Source organism: Cuculus canorus, chromosome W (assembly GCF_017976375.1).
Source record: "Cuculus canorus isolate bCucCan1 chromosome W, bCucCan1.pri, whole genome shotgun sequence".
In the NCBI taxonomy this organism is placed as follows: domain Eukaryota; kingdom Metazoa; phylum Chordata; class Aves; order Cuculiformes; family Cuculidae; genus Cuculus; species Cuculus canorus.
This window is the reverse complement of record NC_071440.1, coordinates 3,845,324-3,869,511: the sequence shown is the minus strand read 5'-3', so window position 1 is coordinate 3,869,511 and position 24,188 is coordinate 3,845,324. Positions and strand designations below refer to the sequence as shown.

The window sequence follows — 24,188 nt, the reverse complement described above, 5'->3', positions numbered from 1 at the left end:
ACTCTTCAGACGGGACAGGAAGGGTAGAAGAGGAGGCGGGGTAGCCCTCTATGTTAAGGAGTGCTTCGATACCCTTGAGCTGGATTACGGTAAGGAAGGGACTGAGTGCTTATGGGTTAAAATCAGAGAAGCCCACAAGAAGGCAGACATTGTGATGGGAGTCTCCTACAGACCACCCAGCCAAGGGGAGGCAGCTGACGAGCTATTCTAATAAACAGCTGGGAATGGTCTCTAGATCTCTACCTCTTGTCCTCGTGGGTGACTTCAATCTTCCGGATATCTGCTGGGAGTACAATACAGCAGAAAGGAAGCAGTCTAGGAGGTTCCTGGAGTGCGTGGAAGACAACTTCCTCACACAACTGGTTAGTGAACCAACAAGGGAGGGTACCCTCCTTGACCTGCTGTTTGAGAATAGGGAAGGTCTTGTGGCGGATGTGACGGTTGGGGGACGCCATCATGAGATGATAGGTTTTTCAGTTCTAGGTGGGATAAAGAAGGGGATTAGCAGAATAGTCACATTAAACTTCCAGAGGGCAGACTTTGGACTGTTTAGAAGGTTGGTTGGCAAAGTCCCATGGGAGACAGTCCTTCAGGGCAAGGGAGCCCATGAGGGCTGGGCGCTCTTAAAAAATGAAATCCTAGCAGCTCAGGAGCAAGCCATCCCCATGTTCCGGAAAAGGAGCCGGCAGGGGAAAAAGCCAGCTTGGTTGAGTAGGGAGATTTTGGGATGCATCAAAAAGAAGAAGAAGGTTTATGAGCTTTGGAGGAAAGGGCAGGTGTCTTGGGTTGACTACAGGGAGGAAGTGAGATCGTGCAGGGAAAAAATCAGGAGGGCTAAGGCCCAACTAGAAATCAAATTGGCTAAGTCTGTGAAAGATAATAAAAAATCTTTCTACAAATACATCAACAAGAAAAGGAGGACTAGGGAGAATATTCAGTCCCTATTGGATGCAGAAGGAACAACAGTGATAGGGGATAAGGGCAAGGCTGAGGTTCTTAATGCCGCCTTTGCCTCAGTCTTTAGTAGCAAGGAAAGTTGTTCCCCTTGTGTACAAACCCAGGAGTTAGAGGAGCAGAATGAGGCTCCCATGATCCAAGAGGAAGCGGTTAGAGACTTGCTTGCCCAGCTAGACACCCACAAGTCTATGGGGCCAGATGGGATCCACCCAAGAGTGTTAAAGGAGCTGGCAGATGTCCTTTCCAACCCCCTTTCCATCATCTTCCAGCGGTCCTGGCTGACTAGACAAGAAGGGTTGCAGGGAAGATCCAGGGAACTACAGGCCTGTCAGTCTGACCTCAGTGCCGGGGAAAGTCATGGAACAGGTAATCTTGAGTGCTATCATGAAGCACATGCAAGAGAACCGGGTGATCAGACCCAGTCAACATGGGTTTACAAAAGGCAGATCTTGCCAAACTAACCTGATCACCTTCTATGACAAAATGACTCGACTACTGGATGGGGGAAAGGCTGTGGATGTAGTCTTCTTGGACTTTGGTAAAGCCTTTGGCACAGTTTCTCACAGCATTCTGCATCAGAAACTGTCTGCCTCTGGCCTGGGTGGGTGCACACTCTCCTGGGTTGAAAACTCGTTGGATGGCCAGGCCCAGAGAATGGTGGTCAATGGAGTTAACTCCAGCTGGAGGCCAGTCACAAGTGGGGTTCCTCAGGGCTCGTTAATGGGTCCTGCCCTGTTCAATGTCTTTATCAATGACCTGGATGAAGGCATTGAGTGCACCCTCAGCAAGTTTGCAGATGACACTAAGCTGGGAGGAAGTGTGGATCTGCTGGAGGGTAGGGAGGCTCTGCAAAGGGATCTTAACAGGCTGGACCGCTGAGGCCAATGGCATGAGGTTTAACAAGGCCAAATGCCGGGTCCTGCACTTGGGGCATAACAACCCTATGCAGTGCTACAGACTGGGGGAAGAGTGGCTGGAGAGCTGTACAGAGGAGAAGGACCTGGGAGTAATGGTTGACAGCTGACTGAACAGCAGTGTGCCCAGGTGGCCAAGAAGGCCAATGGCATCTTGGCTTGTATCAGAAATGGCCGTGACCAGCAGGTCCAGGGAGGTTATTCTCCCTCTGTACCTTGAGACCGCACTTTGAGTACTGAGTTCAGTTCTGGACCCCTCACCACAAGAAGGATGTTGAGGCTCTGGAGCATGTCCAGAGAAGAGCAACAAAGCTGGTGAGGGGGCTGGAGAACAAGTCTTAAGAGGAGCGGCTGAGAGAGCTGGGATTGTTCAGCCTGGAGAAGAGGAGGCTGAGGGGAGACCTTATTACTCTCTACAACTACCTGAAAGGAGGTTGTGGAGAGGAGGGAGCTGGGCTCTTCTCCCAAGTGACTGAGGACAGGACAAGGGCGAATGGCCTCAAGCTCTGCCACGGGAGGTTCAGGCTGGATATCAGAAAAAAATTCTTCACAGAAAGAGTCATTGAGCACTGGAACAGGCTGCCCAAGGAGGTGGTCGAGTCACCTTCCCTGGAGGTGTTCAAGAAACCAGTGGATGAAGTGCTTAGGGACATGGTTTAAGGGAGTGTTGGGTCCTTTCCAACCTGGTGATTCTATGATTCTATGATTCTATATGTGGTATACATTTTATCTTAGCTTAAATTTTGTCACTTTCTTCAATGCAACATCAATACCAGTCTTCAATTAACGTTAGCTCATATTATAATCAAAGATACGAAGACTTTCGTTCTTACTTTATTAGAGCTGGATCAAGTTTTGTAGCAACACCATGTTATCTTGAACTACATAAACCAGGAAATTAATAGTCCACTATCCTGAATCCAGAACACAGCTCTCAAAAATTAACAGCTAAAAATAACCTTTTCTGTAAAGAAAAATAAACAAATAAACCCCAACACATCACTTAATGTACAAACAAACAATAGAAAGGTACATGTAGGACAGGGCCTGACAGGCAGTGGAAAAACCCAAAGTACAGAAGGATTGTTTAAGGGGGATGTGCTGGAACTTGTCGGCCACAGGCCCTGGGAAGGAGTGAGATAAGAACTTTGACGCATAAGCAGCCTCTAGTTTCTCACTAGTTTCTTTGTAGAATCCTTATAAGCAAGGCCGCAGTACCCTTGAGCGTAGCTGTTATAGAACAACAGGATATAGATAAAGAAGTACAAGAAATCACAAAAATCTATCTTAAGGAGGAGTTGGCCTTTAACGATGTAGCCAATAATGAGCTTGCTTTTTGCAATATGTATGAGCCTTAATTATCTGTAACTAGTAGTATAAATATATGTTAGCTGCGCAATAAAGATGACATTTGTTTGCATCAAGCTGCATCCCGTCTCTCAATCGCGGCAGGTACAGAAGAGGAACCAAACAAATACCTCCTGCATCAGGTGCAAAGATCCTAGCTCCATGGTCATCAAATGGAGGTGTGCTTTTCTTCTGGAAATACGGTGTTTCCTTTACCTGGAATATTCAAATGAAAATTAAAATTAGCACAAGTGATAAATATATGCAAAGGAAAAATAGTTTTTAATGAGGAAATAAAAAGTTGACAATTTTTTACTTGAGGAAAAGGATATAATTGCAGGAGGAAATTAAGAATGGGCTCCTGAGTAGCAAAGAAAAGCCACTGAGAAAAACATAAATTTGTAAATGAACATTTATTAAGCAAGGCTTGTGAACAATTAGCAAATGGTAAAACATAGTGGTGACAGGTTGTAAGGAACCCAGTGACTCGGAAGTGACTATTAATGATCTGTCCACAAACACTCTACAACACTGGAGACATTGGGAAAGTAGAGCAAAACCATCTAGGACATCTAGAATGTTGCCTGTAAGATGCTGCAGAGTTGAGCAGAGACGTGTCTCAACTCTACAAAAAAAAAAAAGAGTTGAGAGAAAAGAAGTGAGGAATAAGACTGTGGAAGAGAGAGAGAAATAAAATAGTAATTTCATAAAGGGGAAATAAAAGTAAGCATGATGGAAATCTTGCCTTTGTTCTAGTTTTGTAATTTTTTGAGATTAGTAAGAAAGAAATTTAGGTTTGAAAGGCAAAGACTAAGTAAACTAAAGATAAGGAAGCCACTGATTTACATTTGACATAGATCATGTCTTGTTTTCGATAATTAGGTAACAGAATATTAAACACTGTGATGCATTAGTTTGTTAGATGGGAATGTGTTTTAACTAAGTAGAGAGAGGAAGGCACTTAAGATAACCTGATTTAACTTAAAGAAATATATCTGTGAGGTTAAGTAAAGACAATATAATTTAATGTAATGATGATAGATATACAAATAAAGTCATATTAAATGAGGATCATGGTAGCAGAAAATATGGTAGCAGAAAGTTTACTGTGGGATTATGCACATCATTTATGGTTGACCAATGAAGATATCTATTATTTGGCTAAAGAGATATTAACAAATTCCCACAGACTAGTATAAAAGCTAGCTGTCAGCTAAAAATCTTATGACAGCATATTTATGCTACCACTGTTTAACACACTTCTAACCTAGTCTGTGTCATTATTTGCCTAATAATACAAAACGGAGTAGCATTTTTATAAAACAGGGTTAGAAAACTAACTCTTGTTCTCCAAAATGTATTCCTTGAAAGTACCACATCCTGTTTTCCTCATTTCTGTAGACCTAATCTATTCTTATGATAATGCAACAGGTGACTACTTTCTAGTATGAAAATATAAATGAATGCATTAAGTTATCACATACATACCTGAAATATTTCATTGATATCCACTGGGAGGGCAAGGCCAATGTAATCATCAGAGCTACCATATGTAGCATTAGAAACCATGGAGCAAACAGAGGAGGAATGCTGAAGCGTGTTTTGGTTAATAGGACTTAATAAATCTTCTTTATCTAACAAAGCATCACTTAATGCTTTCACGAACCTGTAGCATTGAAATAATAAATCTTAATCTTGGTAAATGTCTCATTCTGGCATATTACAAGTAAGAGATATGAGCACTCCAGTCATTTCAGTTTAATGTTAAACAGGTCAGGTCAAAACCTTGCACTTAACCACTGATAAGAGAAATTATGAACAGCTAAGCACCAGGATTACTGTTAGTAATAGACTGCATGCTGAGTCTCAGGATGAGTCCACTGCAGCAAGGCTGCTTTGCTTATCAAGGGCATGACTGCAAGGAAAGGTACAGCATGATGACAGCCACAGAATCTGTACTGCCACTGAAATTACACTGATTTCTTCCTGCATTAGCACAGGAAACCAGTTACAGAGCAAGGAACAGCACTTATGATTTCCAGGATGGTGCAGCTTAACTACTGAATCATCCTTAATTGAATCAGCACACTCAGTCTAGTTCTAACTTAACTGAACAAAGGGAACAAAACTTATCTTTTTGCGACATCTTTGTAGAATCATGTGAAAATATTAAAAAAATAATGCTCTTAATCAGGAAGGAAACTAGTAGTAATAAACAGGCACTATAGATGCATTATAAAAACTCAGTTGGGTATGTGGACTGAAAATCAGCAAATGGGCATTTGCTTTTCTGTGCAGTAAGGAAGTGACTAATGTGCTAGTAACTTCTCCCCTTCCAATATCATGAACTATATATCTTAGATAACTATCTAATGAGTCTTCAGAAGAGCTAATGTTACTCAAAGCTGAAAAGATGACACTGCAATCTAAAAACAAACCATGCAAGTAAAATCTTTACTCTGTTGTAGTTAAGAAGCCAAACTTGCATTTATATCAGTGGTACCAGTATCTCAACACTAGTTTCAGTGCTACAGTGAATAGCAATACAGCATATCGGAAGATAATTTTTTGATACAGCTGGTAAGTGAGCCTATCAGGGGAGGTGCCTTGCTTGACCTGCTGTTTACAAACAGAGAAGGACTGGTGGGAGATGTGGTGATCAAAGGTCGTCTTGGGCTTAACGACCATGAAACAACTGAGTTCTTGATTCTTGGTGAAGTAATGAGGGGAGTCACCAGAACCGCTGCCATGGGCTTCCAGTCACCAGTTGAGAGAGTCCCTTGGGAAACAGTCCTGAAGGGCAAAGGGGTCCAGGAAGGCTGAACATTCTTCAAGAAGGAAGTCTTAAAGGCACAGGAGCAGGCTGTCCCCATGCGCTGCAAGACAAATTGATGGGGAAGATGACCAACCTGGCTGAACAGGGAGTTTTTGCTGGAACTTGAGAAAGAAAAAAGTTTCCCGCCTTTGGAAGAAGGGGCAGGCACCTCAAGAAGAGTACAGGGACCTCGTTAGGTCATGCAGGGAGAAAATCAGAAAGGCAAAAGCCCAGATAGAATTCAATCTGGCCACTGTTGTAAGAGATAACAAAAAGTGGTTTTACAAATACATCAATAACAAAAAGAGAACAAATGAGAATCTCCATCCTTTACTGGATGAGGGGGGGGAACACTGCTACCAAGGATGAGGAAAAAGCTGAGGTGCTTAATGCCTTCTTTGCCTCCGTCTTTAACAGTTGGACCAGTCATCCCCAGGGCATTCAGCCCCCTGAGCTGGAAGACAGGGACAGAGAGCAGGATAAACCTCTCATAATCCAGGAGGAAGCAGTCAACGACCCGCTATGCCACCTGGACACTCACAAGCCTATTGGGCCAGATAGGATCCACCCAAGCATACTGAGGGAGCTGGCAGAGGAGCTTGCCAAGCCACTCTCCATCATTTATCAGCAGTCCTGGCTAACAGGTGAGGTCCCAGATGACTGGAGGCTTGCCAATGTGACATCCACCTACAAGAAGGACCAGAAAGAGGATCCAGGGAATTACAGTCCTGTCAGCCTGACATTGGTACCAGGAAAGATTATGGAGCAGTGCATCCTGAGCGTGCTCACCAGGCATGTGCAGGTCACCCAGGAGATCAGGCCCAGTCAACACGAGTTCATGAAATGCAGGTCCTGCTTGACCCACCCGATCTCCTTCTATGACCAGGTGACTCACCTAGTGGATGAGGGAAAAGCTGTGGATGTTATCTACCTCAACTTCAGTAAAGCCTTTGACACCGTTTCCCACAGCATTCTCCTAGAGAAGCTGGCGGCCCATGGCTTAGACAGGGAGAAAGATAGAAGGGACAAAGCCCAACTAGAACTCACTCTGGCTACTGCCATGAAGGACAATAAAAATGTTTCTATAAACATAGCAGCAGCAAAAGGAGGAATAAGGAGAATCTCCAGCCTTTAGTAGATGCGGGGGGAAACACAGAGATGAAGGATGAAGAAAAGGCCGAGATACTCAATGCCTTCTTTGCCTCAGTCTTTAATAGTCAGACCAGTTGTTCTCAGGATACCCAGCCCCCCTGAGCTGGAAGACAGGGACAGGGAGAAGAATGGAGCCCCCATAATACAAGTGGAAGTGGTTAGCAGCTAGATGGGATCCACCCAAGGGTACTGAGGGGGCTGACAGAAGTGTTCACCAATTTATTCTCTGTCAGTGATCAGCAGTCCTGGCTAACAGGGGAGGTCACAGTGAACTGGAAGCTTGCCAATGTGACCTGCATCTACAGGAGGGGCGGGAAGGAGGACCTGGGGAACTACAGGTCTGTCAGCCTGACCCAGTGCTGGGGAAGGTTATGGAGCAAATCATCTTGAGTGCCATCACACGGCACAAACAAGATAACTGGCTAATAAGACCCAAACAGCATGGGTTTAGGAAGGGCAGGTCCTGCTTGACTAACCTGATCTCCTTCTATGACCACGGGACCCATTTAGTGGATGAGGGAAATGCTGTGGATGTTGTCCACCTGGACTTTACTAAAGTCTTTGATACCATTTCCCACAGCATTCCCCTGGAGAAACTGGCTGCTCGTGGCTTAGACGGGTGTGCTGTTTGCTGGGTAAAAAACTGGCTGGATGGCCGAGCCCAGAGAGTTGTGGTGAAAGGAGTTAAATCCAGTTGGCAGCACAAGTGATGTTCCCCTGGGCTCGGTGTTGGGGCCAGTTCTGTTCAATACCTTTATCAGTGATCTGGACGAGGGGATCGAGTGCTTCATCAGGAAGTTTGCAGTCAACACCAAGTTGTGTAGGAGTGTTGATCTGCCTGAGGACAGGAAGGCCCTACAGAGGGTCCTGCACTTGAGTCACAACAACCCCATGCAACACTACAGGCTTGGAGAAGAGTGGCTGAAAAGTTGTCTGACAGAAAAGGACCTGGGGGTACTGACTGACAGCTGGCTGAATATGAGCCAACAGCATCCTGACTTGTATCAGAAACGGTGTGGCCAGCAGGACCAGAGAAGTGATTGTTCCCCTGTACTTGGTACTGGTGAGGCCCCTCGGTAGAAGGACATTGAGATGCTGGAGCGTGTCCAGAGAAGGGCAATGAAGCTGGTGAAGGGGCTGGAGAACAATTCTTATGAAGAGCGGCTGAGGGGACTGGGGTTGTTTAGCCTGGAGAAGAAGAGGCTGAGGGGAGACCTTATTGCTCTCTTCAACTACTTGAAAGGAGGTTGTGGAGAGGAGGGAGCTGATCTCTTCTCCCAAGTCACAAATGATAAGATGAGAGGAAATGGCCTCAAGTTGCACCAGATGAGGTTTAGATGGGATATTAGGGAAAAATTCTTTACCCGAAGAGTCGTGAAGCACTGGAAGAAGCTGCCCAGGGAATTGGTGGGGTCTCTCCATCCCTGGAGGTGTTAAAAAAAAGTGCAGACATGGCACTTGGGGACATGGTTTAGTAGGCATGGTGGTGGTGGGATGATCTTAGTGGTCTTTTCCAACCTTAATGATTCCATGATTCAATATTGGCTGGAGTCCCTGTCTTAAAATCTCACCAGGTTTGGTCAAGAAAATTCTCTTCTGAAATACTGCTCTGACTGCAGGAGCAATTTTGTGTGATTGCAACTTTAGTAATGTTAGCAGTGCAATTGCATTTAAATATTAAATAAAATTAAACAGGAAGCAAATGTGATAGAAGGAAGCATACTCCTTTGTCACTAACAGCATTAAAGGGACTGAGGACAGCTATGAAAGCTGCATTTCTTTGACAGCACTTACTAAGTTCAGACTTCTCATTAGCCTATTCTCCTTATACTGGTACTTCTTTTCAGCAAAGTTATGAATCATCCTGCAACAACTGACACACTGTCACTTTTAGATGATGTTGGAAAAACATATTAGAAAGATACTTTTCTTAATAAATTACTTTTACAGTTTTGAAATGAAAAACACACATAATCTCTTACCAGCTTGGGGTCAACCGAGAATCCAGGCTGCCAGACTTCATGGTAATAGTGTCAGTAAACAGCACATCCTTTGCTGGAGATGCTAGGGCTTCTGAGTGAGACAGTGAAGAATGCATTCTCTGCTGTTGTAAGTGTTTTAGTGTGGCATAGCCAAAGGCATCTCGAGAACTTGTGTAGCTAAAGTTATAGTCAGCAAGACTTTTTATTGTAGCAAGAGAAGGAGCTTTAAGAGACTGTGCTCTTTGGGGAAGCATATGACAAGATCCTGGCAGTACCAGGGATACAGAGTTGGATTTTGAGAGAGGCAGATGGTTAGGCTGTGGTGTTGAACAGTGACTTGGTTTAACTGTTTTTGTGCTTACAACAGTACTCAAACTTCCACAGTCATTATCTACGTTTGTAGTGTCCACACCTACAGTCTCCCTCGAAGGGCTAGAGCTCTTTGAGCTTATGCCACTTGTTGTGGTATCTGTATTAAAACTTAAGCTACGACTCTTGAAATGTGTTTGTGTATTACCATCTCCCATTAGCCTTTCTCTGCTTGTGTTTTCATGGTGAATTTCATTTCCAAGACCTTTTGGCAGCTTCAGATCATTTTCTCCAATACTTGGGGTTCTTTCAGTATCTTCCATGTGCTTATTTCTGGCAAAAGAAGCTTCTAAATGTAAAATCTGGATTTTCGGAATTCTGAAAACAGGGTTGAATTCTTCCCCAGCAGGGACGTCTATGCTACTGGAAGGTTCTGTTACAGCACGATTTCACCTCAGGCTTGATTTACTGTCAGATGTCAGCTTTCCTCCTTTCGGATCACTCCTATGTTTTTTATTAGGTAGAGTAAGAGAGCTTAGAATACGATTTTTCACAAGTCTGCTAGAAGAAAAAAAAGGAAAGGGACTACGATCTTTGCCTATTGAAAGTCCAGGTCTGTCATAAAATATTTGTTCTGCATCTTCGGTAATATCTAGGAAGAATGTACTAGTGGAAGTACTACCAAAACAGTCATCCTCCATGATGAACATACCTGAAATAATATGAGACTTTGTAACTCAAAATGGATATTCCTTCAAAGTGCATAAACTATGTTGCAAAAAAGTAAGCAATTCTATAAAAGCTAAAATGGAAGGCTATGTGTTTTACCAAAATTTTAATTCAACATTTTTTCTGCAAAACTTAGTACTGTAAATAAATTATCTTCTGGAGTACCTGAGCTGAAGGTCTAATTGCTTCAAAAAACCTTCCATGCTATCATATTTCAGTGCAAATATCCAGGTACTAGGATTACAACTGATGCGCTCCCTTAATGATATCTAAATATGGTATATTTCTAGATTTAAATTCCAAATATCAATAGCAAAATTAAAATGGATTAGATACACAAAATATACAAGAATTTAAATACAGCAATACTGTATATATCCAAGTGCACCTGTATACACAGAATATGTATTCTAAATATTCCTTTGAGGACAAACCAGCAAATGTATCTTTATACCTAAGCATGGAGATTTCTGCAGGATATGATAGCAAGCTGCCATAACTTCACATTAAAACCTAGTAACTTTGCCTAATATTAAAATTTCTTATTTTTACATGAAATGTAAATCTAAGACACTGTTCTCTTCCTTCTCACTTGACTATGTCTCTCTGAATGCATATAACTCTCTCATGGCTTGCACTCTTCTTTCTTGCAATAGTACCTTTAAACCACTTGCTTGAAACTCATCCTGCTAAAAAGTAAGAACATCAAAATACTGTTTTGTGGTGTTGTTTTGGTTTTGTTATTTGCTTGGTTTTCAGTTTTGTTGGGGAATTTTGTGGGTTTTTTTGAGGGGGTGGGGTGGGTGTTGTTTGAGTTCTTTTGTTGTTACTCACTTGAAGGTGTAGATTCACTTTCACTGTTATGCCTAGAACTGGTGGACTTGGAGTTCAAGCTCAGAGTACTGGGTATAGAAGAAAGTTCATTGCAGAGCTGCTCCATGTCATCAGGGACCACTGGCCAAGGCTGTTTACGACTGTGTCTCACTGCATCCCAGTTATGATGCTTCAGAATGTCACATCCTTGTTTAGTTCTGGCTATTAGACCAAGCACGTAGACACAGGTTCTGTATTTAATGTATTTATAGAAAAAAAAAGCAACAATAAAAGCATCTAATTTAACTAAACTTATTTCTCTCTTGAAGGAAACAGTTTCAAAACAGTTCAGCAGAAACTACACAAAACTGCCAAATAGCTTTTTGTTTCTGATTTTTATTTGTAAATCAATGGAAGCTTAAGAAATGCACTAAAATACCTGAGAACAATATACTATTAAAAAAAATTATGACAAGAGCCTGATACATAAAGTAGAAAAATATCTCTTTTTTTTAAAGGAAAAACATTAATGCATTAGCAGTATTAGGCAAAAGACCATCTATCTATGCTTTCTTTTAAAGATTCAAAAAAGATACTGAATAAAAATGATGGAACAATAAATTGATTCCAACAGAGATACAAATAGAAAATATTTTAATTGCTTTTTAGAAAAGGAAATAAGTAGTTTGTATTTTTTTTCATACATTTCATTTGGTTACTGCATGTTCTTTTAGCCTTCCTATACAATTCTGAGATTGTATAAGACTGAGGCTGATAAATGGTCTTCAATAACTGATTTCCGAGTAAGTGGCAAAACTACATTCACATCAATTAGGTAAGGTTATCTGAAAATCTACTGGAACTACCATCTGTAAATTTTATGTATAAATCAGATACACGTACCCTCTAACAGAGAGAACCTCACAATGTTGTGCAAGTGCCATTATATCAGGAATTACATTCTCCTCTTGAAGCAAGTTAAGACCCCAATTTGATGATCCAATATTGCCCTGGAATAAAACAGTTTGTCAAATAAGCTTTGATTTTTATGTGATCTGCAGCACTGTCAATGTAAAGCTTTTGACAACTTTGTTTGTTGGTGGTACAAGTTTCAAGACATATCTTCTCAAAGCAATTAGAGATTTGATCACACTTTTGGCATTTCTTAGTCATGCAAATCCAAAAAAGGACTTGGGACACTATGTATAATACCTAAAACTGCTCACAGTTAACTACTATGCATTCTTTATTTTACCAGTTCTACTACAGCCAGCAGTATGATCATGAATTACTCACTTTACATTCTTCTTGACAGGCATTTTATTACATACCTACAGTATCTTCCAGTAATAATCACCTTGGACAAATGTTCCAAAATAAACTTTGGGGAAGATAAGAAAGAGGCAGACAAACAGCTGAGGTGGCAAAGCAACTTTAGAAGTATAGCTTAGATAGGCACAGACACTAGGTTTTCCTCATGTTATCCCAAGTATCAGGGATGTAACGACCATATACATTCACATGCATCAACAGTTGGCAGCCAATTTTCTTCCAGAAAAACTGAATTTTGGAACATCAAAGTAAATATATTAAAAATAGATCACAGCTAGTGCTAACCACTGGTTCTATAGTAATACTATTGCTACATGTGGCAATCTGCTATTTTTATTTGGTTTAAAACAAAAAAAGACACCCCCCCAAACAAACAACAAAAAATCAAACCACCCCACTACCAACCCACCTCACCTCCCTAAAAAACCCAGAAAGACAAAGCAACTATTAAAAGACTCGAAACAAAATAGATGCAGTGAACAATTTTCATTCGAAAGTCCAGATAAGGTAGTTTCCACTAACTTGGAAAGTCACAGTCGTTTTATGACAATACCCCTAAATAATGATGTTAAGGGATTTTGCCTAGTTATTTCAAAATTAAGAGTCATAACTGAATTTAAAAAGCTGCAAAAAGACTGAAAGTGTATTATTAACCAAGGCCCAAAGGGCTGCTTTCAGCTGCTTAATTCCTTCCCACTTATCCAGCACTGGGGAATGAACAGTGTAACTTATATCTGTAACAATATTCTGAAGGAGAAAAATGGAAAAAAAAATACTCAGTTGAAAATGAAAAAGAGGTGACCTCAGTAAAACAGGTTCTCTTGTAGCTTTAATAAAGGTAAAGTCATAATTTAAAGTATGTACCTTAAAATAAAATAGTGATAGTTCTAGCATAATAACCATAAATTCACAGCAATGGTAATGCAGGTAGAAAATGTTAATGTTAAGACTGGTTGCATCAGGTTAATTCAGATTTTATAAAGATAACAGATTCACCAGATTAACACTCTATAATATACAAGATTTCTCTTGAATTTGTTGATTTATCATATACAATTCATTACATCATCTTGCAAATCCACATCAAAAGTCAATTTATTTAAGCAGCTATGAATTGACTTATCTTTTCTTAGCTCTTCAGGATACTAGAAAGAAGATTTTATTCTCTCATCTCCATGTATGCATAAAAGGCCAGACGGTTTTACTTGTCAATATACAATTCACTCACACAGATTGAGAAATTATTTCTATTGGTGAGTTACTTTCCATTCTAAGTTTTTGCTAGTAATTTTAAGAAAAATGTTGCAAGGTATTTCTCTCATATATTTCAGTGGCCAGGAAGGAATTTTACATGAGACTAGATGTCAAAGACTTCCTTCACAACTTTTTGGCCTCAAGTAACTTGAGACTTTCATACTCTATTTATTTTGCAATGACTGTTTAAATGCCATCTCTTTAAAATCATATTTTAAAAGGTTTACAATAATCTTTCAAATATATAAATAAATATATAAATAGTTATTATCCTCACCTGAGACTCCAATAAATGGCAACCTGTTTTATGGTGCACCAGTTGGCCATAAAGGTGAACTGGCAGGTAGACATGTGGTCGTTGTAATCTAGTAGAATGAAAAATCAAATGTTTTCCAAGGATTTCTGAAATTTGCCTTTAAAATAAATTGCATTGCAGTGTAATGCAATGAATTACTCTTGAGTTTTTTCAGACAAAGAGGATTCTTTTGGAGAGTTTACCTTTGGTTGCTCCGACGAACGTAGTTATCACCATCAACAGGTTTGCGATAAGTTGTAAGTGCTTCATTAAGTCTTTCTTCAATCAGTTCAACATACTTTAAGTTATATTCCTAAAAGATGATAAAGGTTGACAAAATACATTTAGGTGGTTAATGTTTTTATAGTACGGTACTTCATAAGGAAGGAACAATGGAAGTGCTGAATTGTAATTTGAAGGTGAGGCTCACTAACATTACTGCTCTTCATACATACAATGAGTTTGCAGAGAGTCAACAACTGATTCCATAACTATTTCAGTGAATTTGTTAAAAAAGGAAGGAAAGAAAGAAATCCTTCACGTGTGACTAATCCAAATAATCTCAAAGCATTTCAGTATTCCTAGAGAAGTTGTTTATAAGTTAGTAAAAAAATTGCATAAAAGCCAACAGGAATGAGACCAAGCACTTATAATCAATTATATATGTTTAAAAAAAAAAGTATGAAGAGTTTTATTCTAGTCATGACAATGATGCATTTTTCTTTATGGGTCTTGTGTTCCTCTTTACTTCCTAAATGCATAAGCTAATTCTGTCTTCATGAGATCTAGATTTAACTGTAATTAGCAACAACCAAGACCAGTTGTTCTCAGGGTACCCAACCCTCTGATCTGGAAGACAGGGACGGGGAGCAGAATGGAGCCCCATAATCCAAGAGGAAATGGTTAGTGACCTGCTACACCACCTAGACATTCGCAAGTCTATGGGACCAGATGGGATCCACCCAAGAGTACTGAAGGAGTTGGCAGAAGTGCTCATCAAGCCACTTATTACATCCTTTATCAACAGTCCTGGCTAATCGGGGAGATCCCAGACTACTGCAGGCTTGCCAATGTGACACCCATCTACAAGAAGGGCCAGAAAGAGGATCCAGGGAATTACAGGCCTGTCAGCCTGACCTCGGTGCTGGGGAAGGTTATGGAGCATATCATCCTGAGTGCCATCACACGGCACATACGGGACAACCAAGTGATCAGATCCAGTCAGCATGGGTTTAGGAAAGGTAGGGTCTTGCTTGAATAACCTGATCTCCTTCTATGACCAGGGGACCCTTGTAGTGCATGAGGGAAATGCTGGGGCTGTTTTTTACCTGGACTTTAGTAAGGACTTTGACACCATTTCCCACAGCATTCTCCTGGAGAAACTGGCTGCTCATGCCTTGGACGGGTGTATTCTTTGCTGGGTAAAAAACTGGCTGGATGATCGGGCCCTAAGAGTTGTGGTGAAAGGAATCATAGAATACCAAGTTGGAAGGGACCTCAAGGATCATCTGGTCCACCTTTCTTGGCAAAAGCACAGTCTACACAAGATGGCCCAGCATGCTGCCCAGTTGAATCTTAAAAGTGTCCAATGATGGGGAATCCACCGCTTCTCTGGGGAAATTATTCCAATGGCTGATTGTTCTCATTGTGAAGAATTTTCCACTTGTGTCCAACCGGAATCTCCTCAGGAGTAACTTGTACCCATTACCCCTCATCTTTTCAATGTGACTCCTTGTAAAAAGGGAGTCTCCATCTTCTTTGCAGCCACCCTTTAAATACTGGAGCATGGTGATAAGGTCTCCCCTAAGCCTTCTTTTCTCAAGACCAAACAAACCCACTTCTCTCCGTTTTTCCTCATATGGCAGGCTTCCTGGTCCTTTGATCCTCTTTTGGCCCTTCTCTGGACCCACTCCAGCCTGTCCACATCTTTTTTGTATAGCAGGGACCAAAACAGTGGGATAATGACTTCTTTATCTCTGCTGGTGATGCCCTTGTTGATGCAACCCAGCATCCTGTTGGCCTCCTTTGCCACAGCAGCATGCTGTTTGCTCATATTGAGCTTGTTGTCCACCAGGACCACCAGGTCCCTTTCCACAGAGCTGCTCCCCAGCTGGATAGATCCCAGCCTGTGCTGCACTTCTGGATTATGTTTTCCCAAGTGCAAGACCTTACATTTATCCTTGTTGAACTTCATAAGGTTCTTGTTAGCCCACTCTTTTAGCCTATCCAGGTCTTCCAGCAGGGTGGCTCTCCCTCTCCAAAGTGTCCACTTCCCCACTCAGTATGGTATCATTGGCAAATTTCATCAGGGTACACTTGATCCCATCATCCAGATCACTTATGAAGATATTAAACAACATTGGGTCTAGTATCGATCCCTAGGGTACCCCGCATGTGACTGGCTGCCAGATTGAAAAGGAGCTATTTACCACCACCCTCTGGGTATGGCCTATCAGCCAGTTCCTCACCCATCGCACAGATCACTTGTCTAAACCATAACACATCAGGTTTTCTAGGAGCAGGCTGTGGGAAACCCTATCAAACCCTTGGAGGAATCCAGGTAGACAATGTCCATCGCTTGCCCCACATCAACTGAGCAGGTTACTTTGTCATAGAAGACAATCAGATGCTGGCTTTTCCCAATCACATGCCTCATTTGACCTGTGATAACCCCTAGGAGGATTCATTCCATAACTTTCCCAGGGACTGAAGCAAGACTGATAGGCCTATAATTTCCTGGAACCTCCTTTAAGCCCTTCTTGTGGATGGGGGTGACATTAGCCTTCTTCCAGTCTTCTGGATCTCCACAGCTACTCAAAGATTTTGCAGAGGAGCCTTGCAATGATGTCAGCCAGCTTTCTTAACACCATCAGTCAGATATTGTCAGGGCCCATCGATTTGCAGGGATCAAGCTCCTGTAAGTTGGTTCACATACCAACTCTTCTTCGTCACTGATGGTGGGTCTGTGTTTGCATCAACCTGGATTTTTGTTCCCAAGGCCTGGGGCCCAACAGTGCTGGTAAAGTCAGAGATGAAGAAAGTGTTGAGAACCTCTGTCTTTTCAGCACTGTTGGTGACCAATTCACCTCTCCTGTTTAACAGCAGGCCAATAATTTCCTTCTGTTTCTGCTTGTTGAAGAACCCTTACTTGTAGTATTTGACCTCTCTGGCCAATTTCAGTTCAAGCTGAGCTTTTGCTTTTCTAACTGCACCTCTGCATGCCCTGGCAATGCCCTTGTAGTTCTCAACAGGTATTCATCTGCTTTTCCATCTCTGGCATGCTTCTCTTTTGGTTTTGAGCAGACTCAGAAGCTCTCAGTTAAGCTAACTTCTGTCTTCGTGGCTGGTGCCATTGTGAGGGTTTTGGCTTTTATGACAATGGGACATTCTTTGATGACTATAGCCTGTTAGAGAGGGATGGGATCCACCTGTCAAGAAGAGGCAAGGGAATCTTTGCTAGCAGGCTGGTCAGTTTGGTGAAGCGGGCTTTAAAATGAAGGACTCAGAGGATGGGGTCCAAAGTAGCAACACTCACACCTTTGCAACCAACTGGGGAATAAGCAAGGCCAACCAGAGCAGTGACAAATGTTCCTTAGCTGCCTCCCAAGATGAGAACCAGAAGACCAACTGCCTCAAGTGCATATATACCAACGCATGCAGCCTGGGGAACAAACAGGAGGAAGTGGAGCTCCGTGCCTAGTCAGAAAGTTATGATATCATAGGAGTAACTGAAACATGGTGGAACAACTCACATGACTGGAGGATCGCAATGGATGGCTATAGGCCGTTTTGTAAAGATAGGCAAGGAAGAAGAGATGAAGGAGTCATGTTCTATGTTAAGGAGAACCTTGAATGTATAGCAGTCAACTATGGCGATTGTGGAAGCCCTACTGAATGTCTCTGGGTCAAAATCAGAGGGGTCATCTCCAAGGGGGATCTTAAGGAAAGCATCTACTACTGGTCTCCAAAGTAGGATGACAAGGTCAACGAAGCAATATTTGGATCACTTAAGCAAGCTTTGGGTCAACAGAATCTGGTTCTTCGACTACCTGGACATTTGTTGGAAGAACAACACAGCAGCTCACATCATCCATCAAGTTCCTGGAGTGCGTAGAGGACTGCTTCCTCATACAAATGTTTGATGTGCCAAACAGGAATAAGGCACTGCTGGACTTGCTGCTCACAAACCAAGAAAATCTGCTTTATAATGGAGTTAAATCCAGTTGGCAGCTGGTCAGAAGCGGTGTTCCCCAGGGCTCAGTGTTGGGGTCAGTTTGGTTCAATTTTATCAATTATCAATCTTTATGAATTATCTAGATGAGGGGATCAAGTGCTCCCTCAGGAATTTTGCAGACGACACCAAATTGGGTAGGAGTGTTGATCTGCTTGAGAGCAGGAAGGCTCTACAGAGGGGTCTGTACAGGATGGATCAGTGGGATGAGGCCAACTGTGTGAGGTTCAACAAGACCAAGTGCCGGGTCCTGCACTTTGGTCACAACAACCCCATGCAATGATGCAAATGGATTGAAAGCTGCCTGGTGGAAAAGGATGTGGGGTGCTGGGTGACAGCCAGCTGAACATGAGCCAGCAGTGTGCCCAGGTGGCCAAGAAGGCTTACTTGTATCAGAAACGGCATGGCCAGCAAGACTAGGGAAGGGATCATGCCCCTGTACTCAGCACTGGTGAGGCTGCACCTCAAATACTATGTTCAGTTTTGTGCCCCTCACTACCAGAAAGACATTGAGGCTCTGGAGCGTGTCCAGAGAAGAGCAAGAAAGCTGGTGAAGGGGCTGGAGAACCAGTCTTACGGGGAGCGACTGTTGATCTGTTGGAGCGACCATGAAGAAGAGCAGAGGGCTGGAGCACATCTACTAAGAAGACAGGCTGAGAGACTTGGAGATGTTCAGCCTAGAGAAGAGAAGAGAAGCCTCTGGGGAGACCTTATAGTGACCTTCCGGTACCTGAAGGGGCTACAGGAAAGCTGGGGAGGGACTTTTTACAAGGGCATAGAGTGATAGGACAAGGGGTAACAGTTTTTAGCTGAAAGAGGGGAGATTTAGCTTAGATCTTAGGAAGAAATTTTTTACTGCGAGGGTGGTGAGGCACTGGCCCAGGTTGCCCAGAGAATTTGTGGCTGCCCTATCCCTGGAGGTGTTCAAAGCCAGGTTGGATGGGGCTTTGAGTAATGTGGGAGGTGTCCCTGCCCATGGCAGGGGGGTTTGAACTGGATGATCTTTGAGGTATCTTCCAACATAAACCATTCCATGATTCTATGAATTAATCTATCCACATAGCTAGTGCAGAAATAGCACAATTTTTTTTTTTTCCTGTTTGGAGAAGAAAAAGATGAAGCAAAATCCTGGAATGTTTTTACTTTTGACAGGAAGATTCTTACTTTTGTCAGAAGATTCTTACTTTTAATAGTAAAGGTCTTTGTGACCCATGGAATTGATGGTGCAAGTTAGAGGTCACTATGCTCAGCTGACTAGATACAGCTCAGCATAGATGCCAGTAGATATAGGATAAATCTACCCATGAAGACAAAAGGTTATGAACTGCAACACTTGAGGACATACTGGCTACTCTTCTGTTTCTACCACGAGCTTGAAGAAAGGCAGCTGAGGCAGTATTAATTTGCTTCAGCATGAATGACCAAAGCACATCTGGAAGTAGGTTAAGATCTGTTTCTGCTTCACTGATCTACAAAGATATTGCACTGTAAATGTTTTTGTTGTGTATAGTCAACCCCACAAAAGCTACTCTCCCCTTCTAATGCTAAGCTGACTACAGAAATTATTTTTCCTTGTTCTGAGATACTCATTAGCAAATGGCTAACTAGCTTGCTTCACAGCTCTGGGTAGCTGTAAAAAGCGTATGAGACTAGAACCTTAGTTAACCTACAAAAAAAGAGCGTCTTCAGGTCTTGAAATTAATAGATACTAAAAATACGATATTTCATGTAAAAATATCTCAGGGAATTAAAATTTCTGAAGGGAAGAAGGCTTAGTGGAGATGGTATTTCTCCCTTACCAAACATAGCTTTTTAGAAATTATGCCCAGTTCCATGCATTTTTATTGTTTTCAAACATAATTTAGAAGCTAGAGGCAGCATACAGAATCATAAAATCACAATTTATCTTCTGGATTTTGAATTAATACAAACCATTCCATAGGAATTTGCTTATTATACAGGCTCCACTCATCCTACCAGGTCCTCATCAGAAGTCATTGCAAAAGAAAGGGTTTGCAAGTGCCTTATTTGAATTGAACTGCATGTTAATTTTTGACCATAGAATTCACTTGTCCAAGGTGACAGAATGTCAGTTTTGGTAATATTAAAAAATATTCTCCCTATGGGACAGGACAGTGAGTGGTATAAACTGCACCAAGTTTCAGTTTTTTCCTATCATGCTTACTAAATACGAAGGAGTAAATCTTTGTTTGCTGTTGACAGTGCTGCAGTTTCATAATTCCAGATTGTAAATCCCAGGAAATGGCAGATACCTTCCCCTAACATCTAAGCAGCTGTACTTCCAAATTACTCCTCAGTCAGTGGAACTGCCCGTGCAAATATCTGTCAGTTCAATATTTCTATATTCTTTCTGGTTTCTTATCTTCTCTGAACTGACTACTATTTTCACCTCACACAAATATTTTAATTTCTGGAAGAGACTCGCAGTTTTGCCAATTACAGTAGCTCAAAAATACCACTTATACCTCTAAGGATAACATCAGAATAATCAAAACGTTTTATCCTTTGGATTAGCCTTTTACACTTTGATATTCTATTTGGGAGCACAAACATGAGAAACCCTAAACACAAGCATTTTCTCCAAGAGATGATACTTCTCCAAGGGATGCAATACTGGACCTGATGGTCACTAATACAAGTGAACTCATCAGTGACATCAGGACTGGAGGCAGCCTGGGCTGCAGTGATCACGCACTGGGGGAGTTCAAGGTCCAGAGTGATATGGGACAAGCGAAGAGTATAGTCAGGACCCTAAATTTCAGAAAAGCAGACTTCCAGCTCTTCAAGGAGTTACTCATTAGGACCCCCTCAGGCACAGTCCTTGGGGACAAGGGAGCAGAGCAGAACTGGCAAATATTTAAGGATGCTTTGCATAAAGCACAAGAGTGCTCAGCCCCAGATGTAGGAAATCAGTCAGGAAAGGGAACAGACCAGCGTGGCTGAGTCGAGACCTGCTGGTCAAACTAAAGAAGAGGGAACTGCACAGGCAGAGATGCTGCCCGGTTGTGTAGGGGTGGGGTCAGGAAGGCCAAGGCACAGCTGGAGCTGAACTTGGCAAGGGAAGTGAAGACTAACAAGAAGGGCTTTTACAGGTATGTCAACCAGAAGAGGAAGGTCAAAGAGAATGCACCCCCACTGATGGCTGGAAATGGTGACCTCATATCAACAGACGAGGAGATGGCTGAGGTACTTTACAACTTTTTTTTCCTAACTCTTCACTGATAACCGCTCTCCTCACCCCTTCTGGGTCATGGGACAGCAAGATGGGGACTGAGGGGGGTAAACCCCCTCCCACAGTAGAGAAGGATCAGGTTTGCGAACACCTGAGGAACTTGAACATATATAAGTCTATGGGACCTGATGAGATGCATCTCAGAGTCCTGAGGGAATTGGCTGATGTTGTTGCCAAGCCATTCTCCAAGATATTTGAAAAGTCATGCCAGTCAGGAGAAGTCCCTGGTGACCAGAAGAAGGGCAACATTGTGCCCATGTGGTGTTCTATGATGGAGTAACCGCAGCAGTGGACACGGGTAAACCAACAGATGTGATATATCTGGACTTCTGTAAAGCCTTTGACATTGTCCACCACAACATCCTTCTCTCTAAATTAGGATTTGATGGATGGATGGTTCGATGGATAAGAAACTGGTTGGATGGTTGTATTCAGAGAGTAGTGCTCAATGGCTTGAAGACCAGATGGAGATCCGTGACAAGTGGTGTCCCTCAGGGGTCCATACTGGGACCAGTGCTCTTTAATATATTCATCAATGATATTGGCAGCGAGATCAAGTGCACCCTCAAGAAGTTTGCAGATGACACCAAGCTGAATGGTGCAGTCGCCACACTGGAAGGACAGGATGTCATCCAGAGGGACCTGGACAAGCTGGAGAAGTGGGCCTGTGTGAACCTCATGAGGCTCAACAAAGCCAAGTGCAAGGTCCTACACCTGGGTCAGGGCAATCCCTGATTTCAGTACAGGATGGGGGTGATGTGATTGAGAGCAGCCCTGCAGAGAAGGACTTGGGGATGCTGGTTGATGAGAAGCTCGACATGAGCTGGCAATGTGTACTCACAGCCCAGAAGGCCAACCATATCATGGGCTGCATCAAAAGAAGCGTGGCCAGCAGGATGAGGGAGGTGATTCTGCCCCTCTATTCCTCTCTTGTGAGATCTTATCTGGAGTATTGTGTCCAGTTCTGGAATCCTCAGCTATGAAGATTATCAGAGAGCTGGAGCACCTCCCATACGAGGACAGGCTGAGAGAGTTGGGCTTGTTCAGCCTGGAGAAGAAAAGGCTCTGATGAGATCTTATAGCAACCTTCCAGTACCTGAAGGGAGCCTACAAGAAAGCTGGGGAGGGTCTGTTTACAAAGGCTTATTGTGATAGGATGAGGGGGAATGGGTATAAACTGGAGAGGGGCATATTTGGGCTAGACATAAAGAATTTCTTCACCATGAGAGTAGTGAGGCACTGGAATGGGTTGCCCAGGGAAGTTGTGGATGCCCCATCCCTGGAGGTGTTCAAGGCCAGGTTGGATGGGGCCTTGGGCAGCCTGATCTAGTGGGATGTCCCTGCCCATGGCAGGGAGGTTGGAACTAGATGATCTTTAAGGTCCCTTCCAACCCACACTATTCTATGATTCTATGATACTGGTAATATTCTGCCAGAGAGTTCTTCAAAATGTCAACATTTTGCCTTTTTGTCAACTAGTAGTCAATGAAATTTTCTCCTCAAAATCTCATTGGTGCAGTTTCCACCATAACAATGTATGCAGCTGGGCCACATGTAAAAGAGGAAAAGAATTTCTTAAGGAAGTAAATAAATTTTATCCAAGTATGAAATCATCTGTGGTTGATGCAAAGGTAGATCCATTTCTGCTGGATGAAACAGTCCATTATATTTTTGCTTTTCTTCTTTTAGACCAAAAGTACAAAACATTTCCTTATGAATTCCAAACATGTCAACTAATTAAGGAAACAAAACCCTCTGAAGCAGTTTTATCTATCCCTCAGGGTTCAATAAGTGTAACAAAGGACGTTAGGCTCTATTTAAGATATTCAAGCAGTAAATTTTTCTTCATTTCTAGCATCCTGATAAGTAAAAGATTCATTTACATTTGTTATGAACAAGTAAGATCTATTTTTTAATATTTCTTAAATGTGTTATCATAAATATATATTTTTTTAAAAAAAGAAAATATTGAAGGGATTCTCATGGTATTGCAGGGTATAAAAATCAGGTTACACTCATCCAGTGAAACACTGATGTAGAAGTAGAATTTAAGTTACAGTACATCTCAGCTGTGAACTTTCCTAGAGAGCACTATGGTTAGAGATCTGCTATACCTGACTGCAGAACTAACTCTGATATTAAGGACTAATAACATATTTTATAAGTAAAACTGTAACCTTTCTCATAATTCAGTTTTAAGCAGTTGAGAAGACATAGTCTTCATTTCTATTCCTTCACATTTTACGAGACTTCCAAAAATAGACAGTTACTTAAACACTGCTGTTTCCCTAGACATTTCTACATCCATTCATCAATGTGAGACTAAGAAATAGAAACATTAGAACTCAGTATCTATATACTACTAACATAGGCTGAAAACTTAAAACATCATAGATGTGAGAAGGTATCAGTTTTTCTAGCAAGAAAGATTTCTGTCTTTAAAACTAATTATTTAGGTTGGAGCTCCAAAATTTGAGTTCTTACATTTCTGAGCCAGTATAAAATCTCTTAGCTCTCTCCAAGGAGTTCTACCTCAACATCTGTCAAGGTTTGGCATTAAATACTCATGGTAATACCAGTGAGGCCTATTAAAGTCAGATCATGATCTCTAATCCTTTTCACAATCCCAAACAAACCAGAACTGAAATAGGTAAATCTGGGGGGCTTGTCACGGTTTAAATCCAGCCGGCAACAAAGCACTACAAAGCACTCATTCAGTTTCCCCCTGGTGGGACTGGGGAGAGAATGGGAAAGGTAAAAGTGAGAAAACTCATGGGCTGAGATAAAAAAAATTTAATAATTAAA

The 24,188-nt window shown here is 42.0% G+C and overlaps 1 protein-coding gene across 1 annotated transcript in view; it reads right to left on the bottom strand.

Moving 5' to 3' along the window:
• The window catches only part of LOC128850190 (rapamycin-insensitive companion of mTOR-like), a 62,787-nt gene that overhangs the window by 5,932 nt on the left and 32,667 nt on the right, over nucleotides 1-24,188 (bottom strand). The window contains 8 exon segments of the mRNA XM_054053178.1: nucleotides 3,350-3,434; nucleotides 4,707-4,884; nucleotides 9,168-10,188; nucleotides 11,040-11,269; nucleotides 11,922-12,028; nucleotides 13,005-13,097; nucleotides 13,882-13,969; nucleotides 14,103-14,212. Coding sequence (XP_053909153.1) covers nucleotides 3,350-3,434; nucleotides 4,707-4,884; nucleotides 9,168-10,188; nucleotides 11,040-11,269; nucleotides 11,922-12,028; nucleotides 13,005-13,097; nucleotides 13,882-13,969; nucleotides 14,103-14,212 — 1,912 coding nt within the window.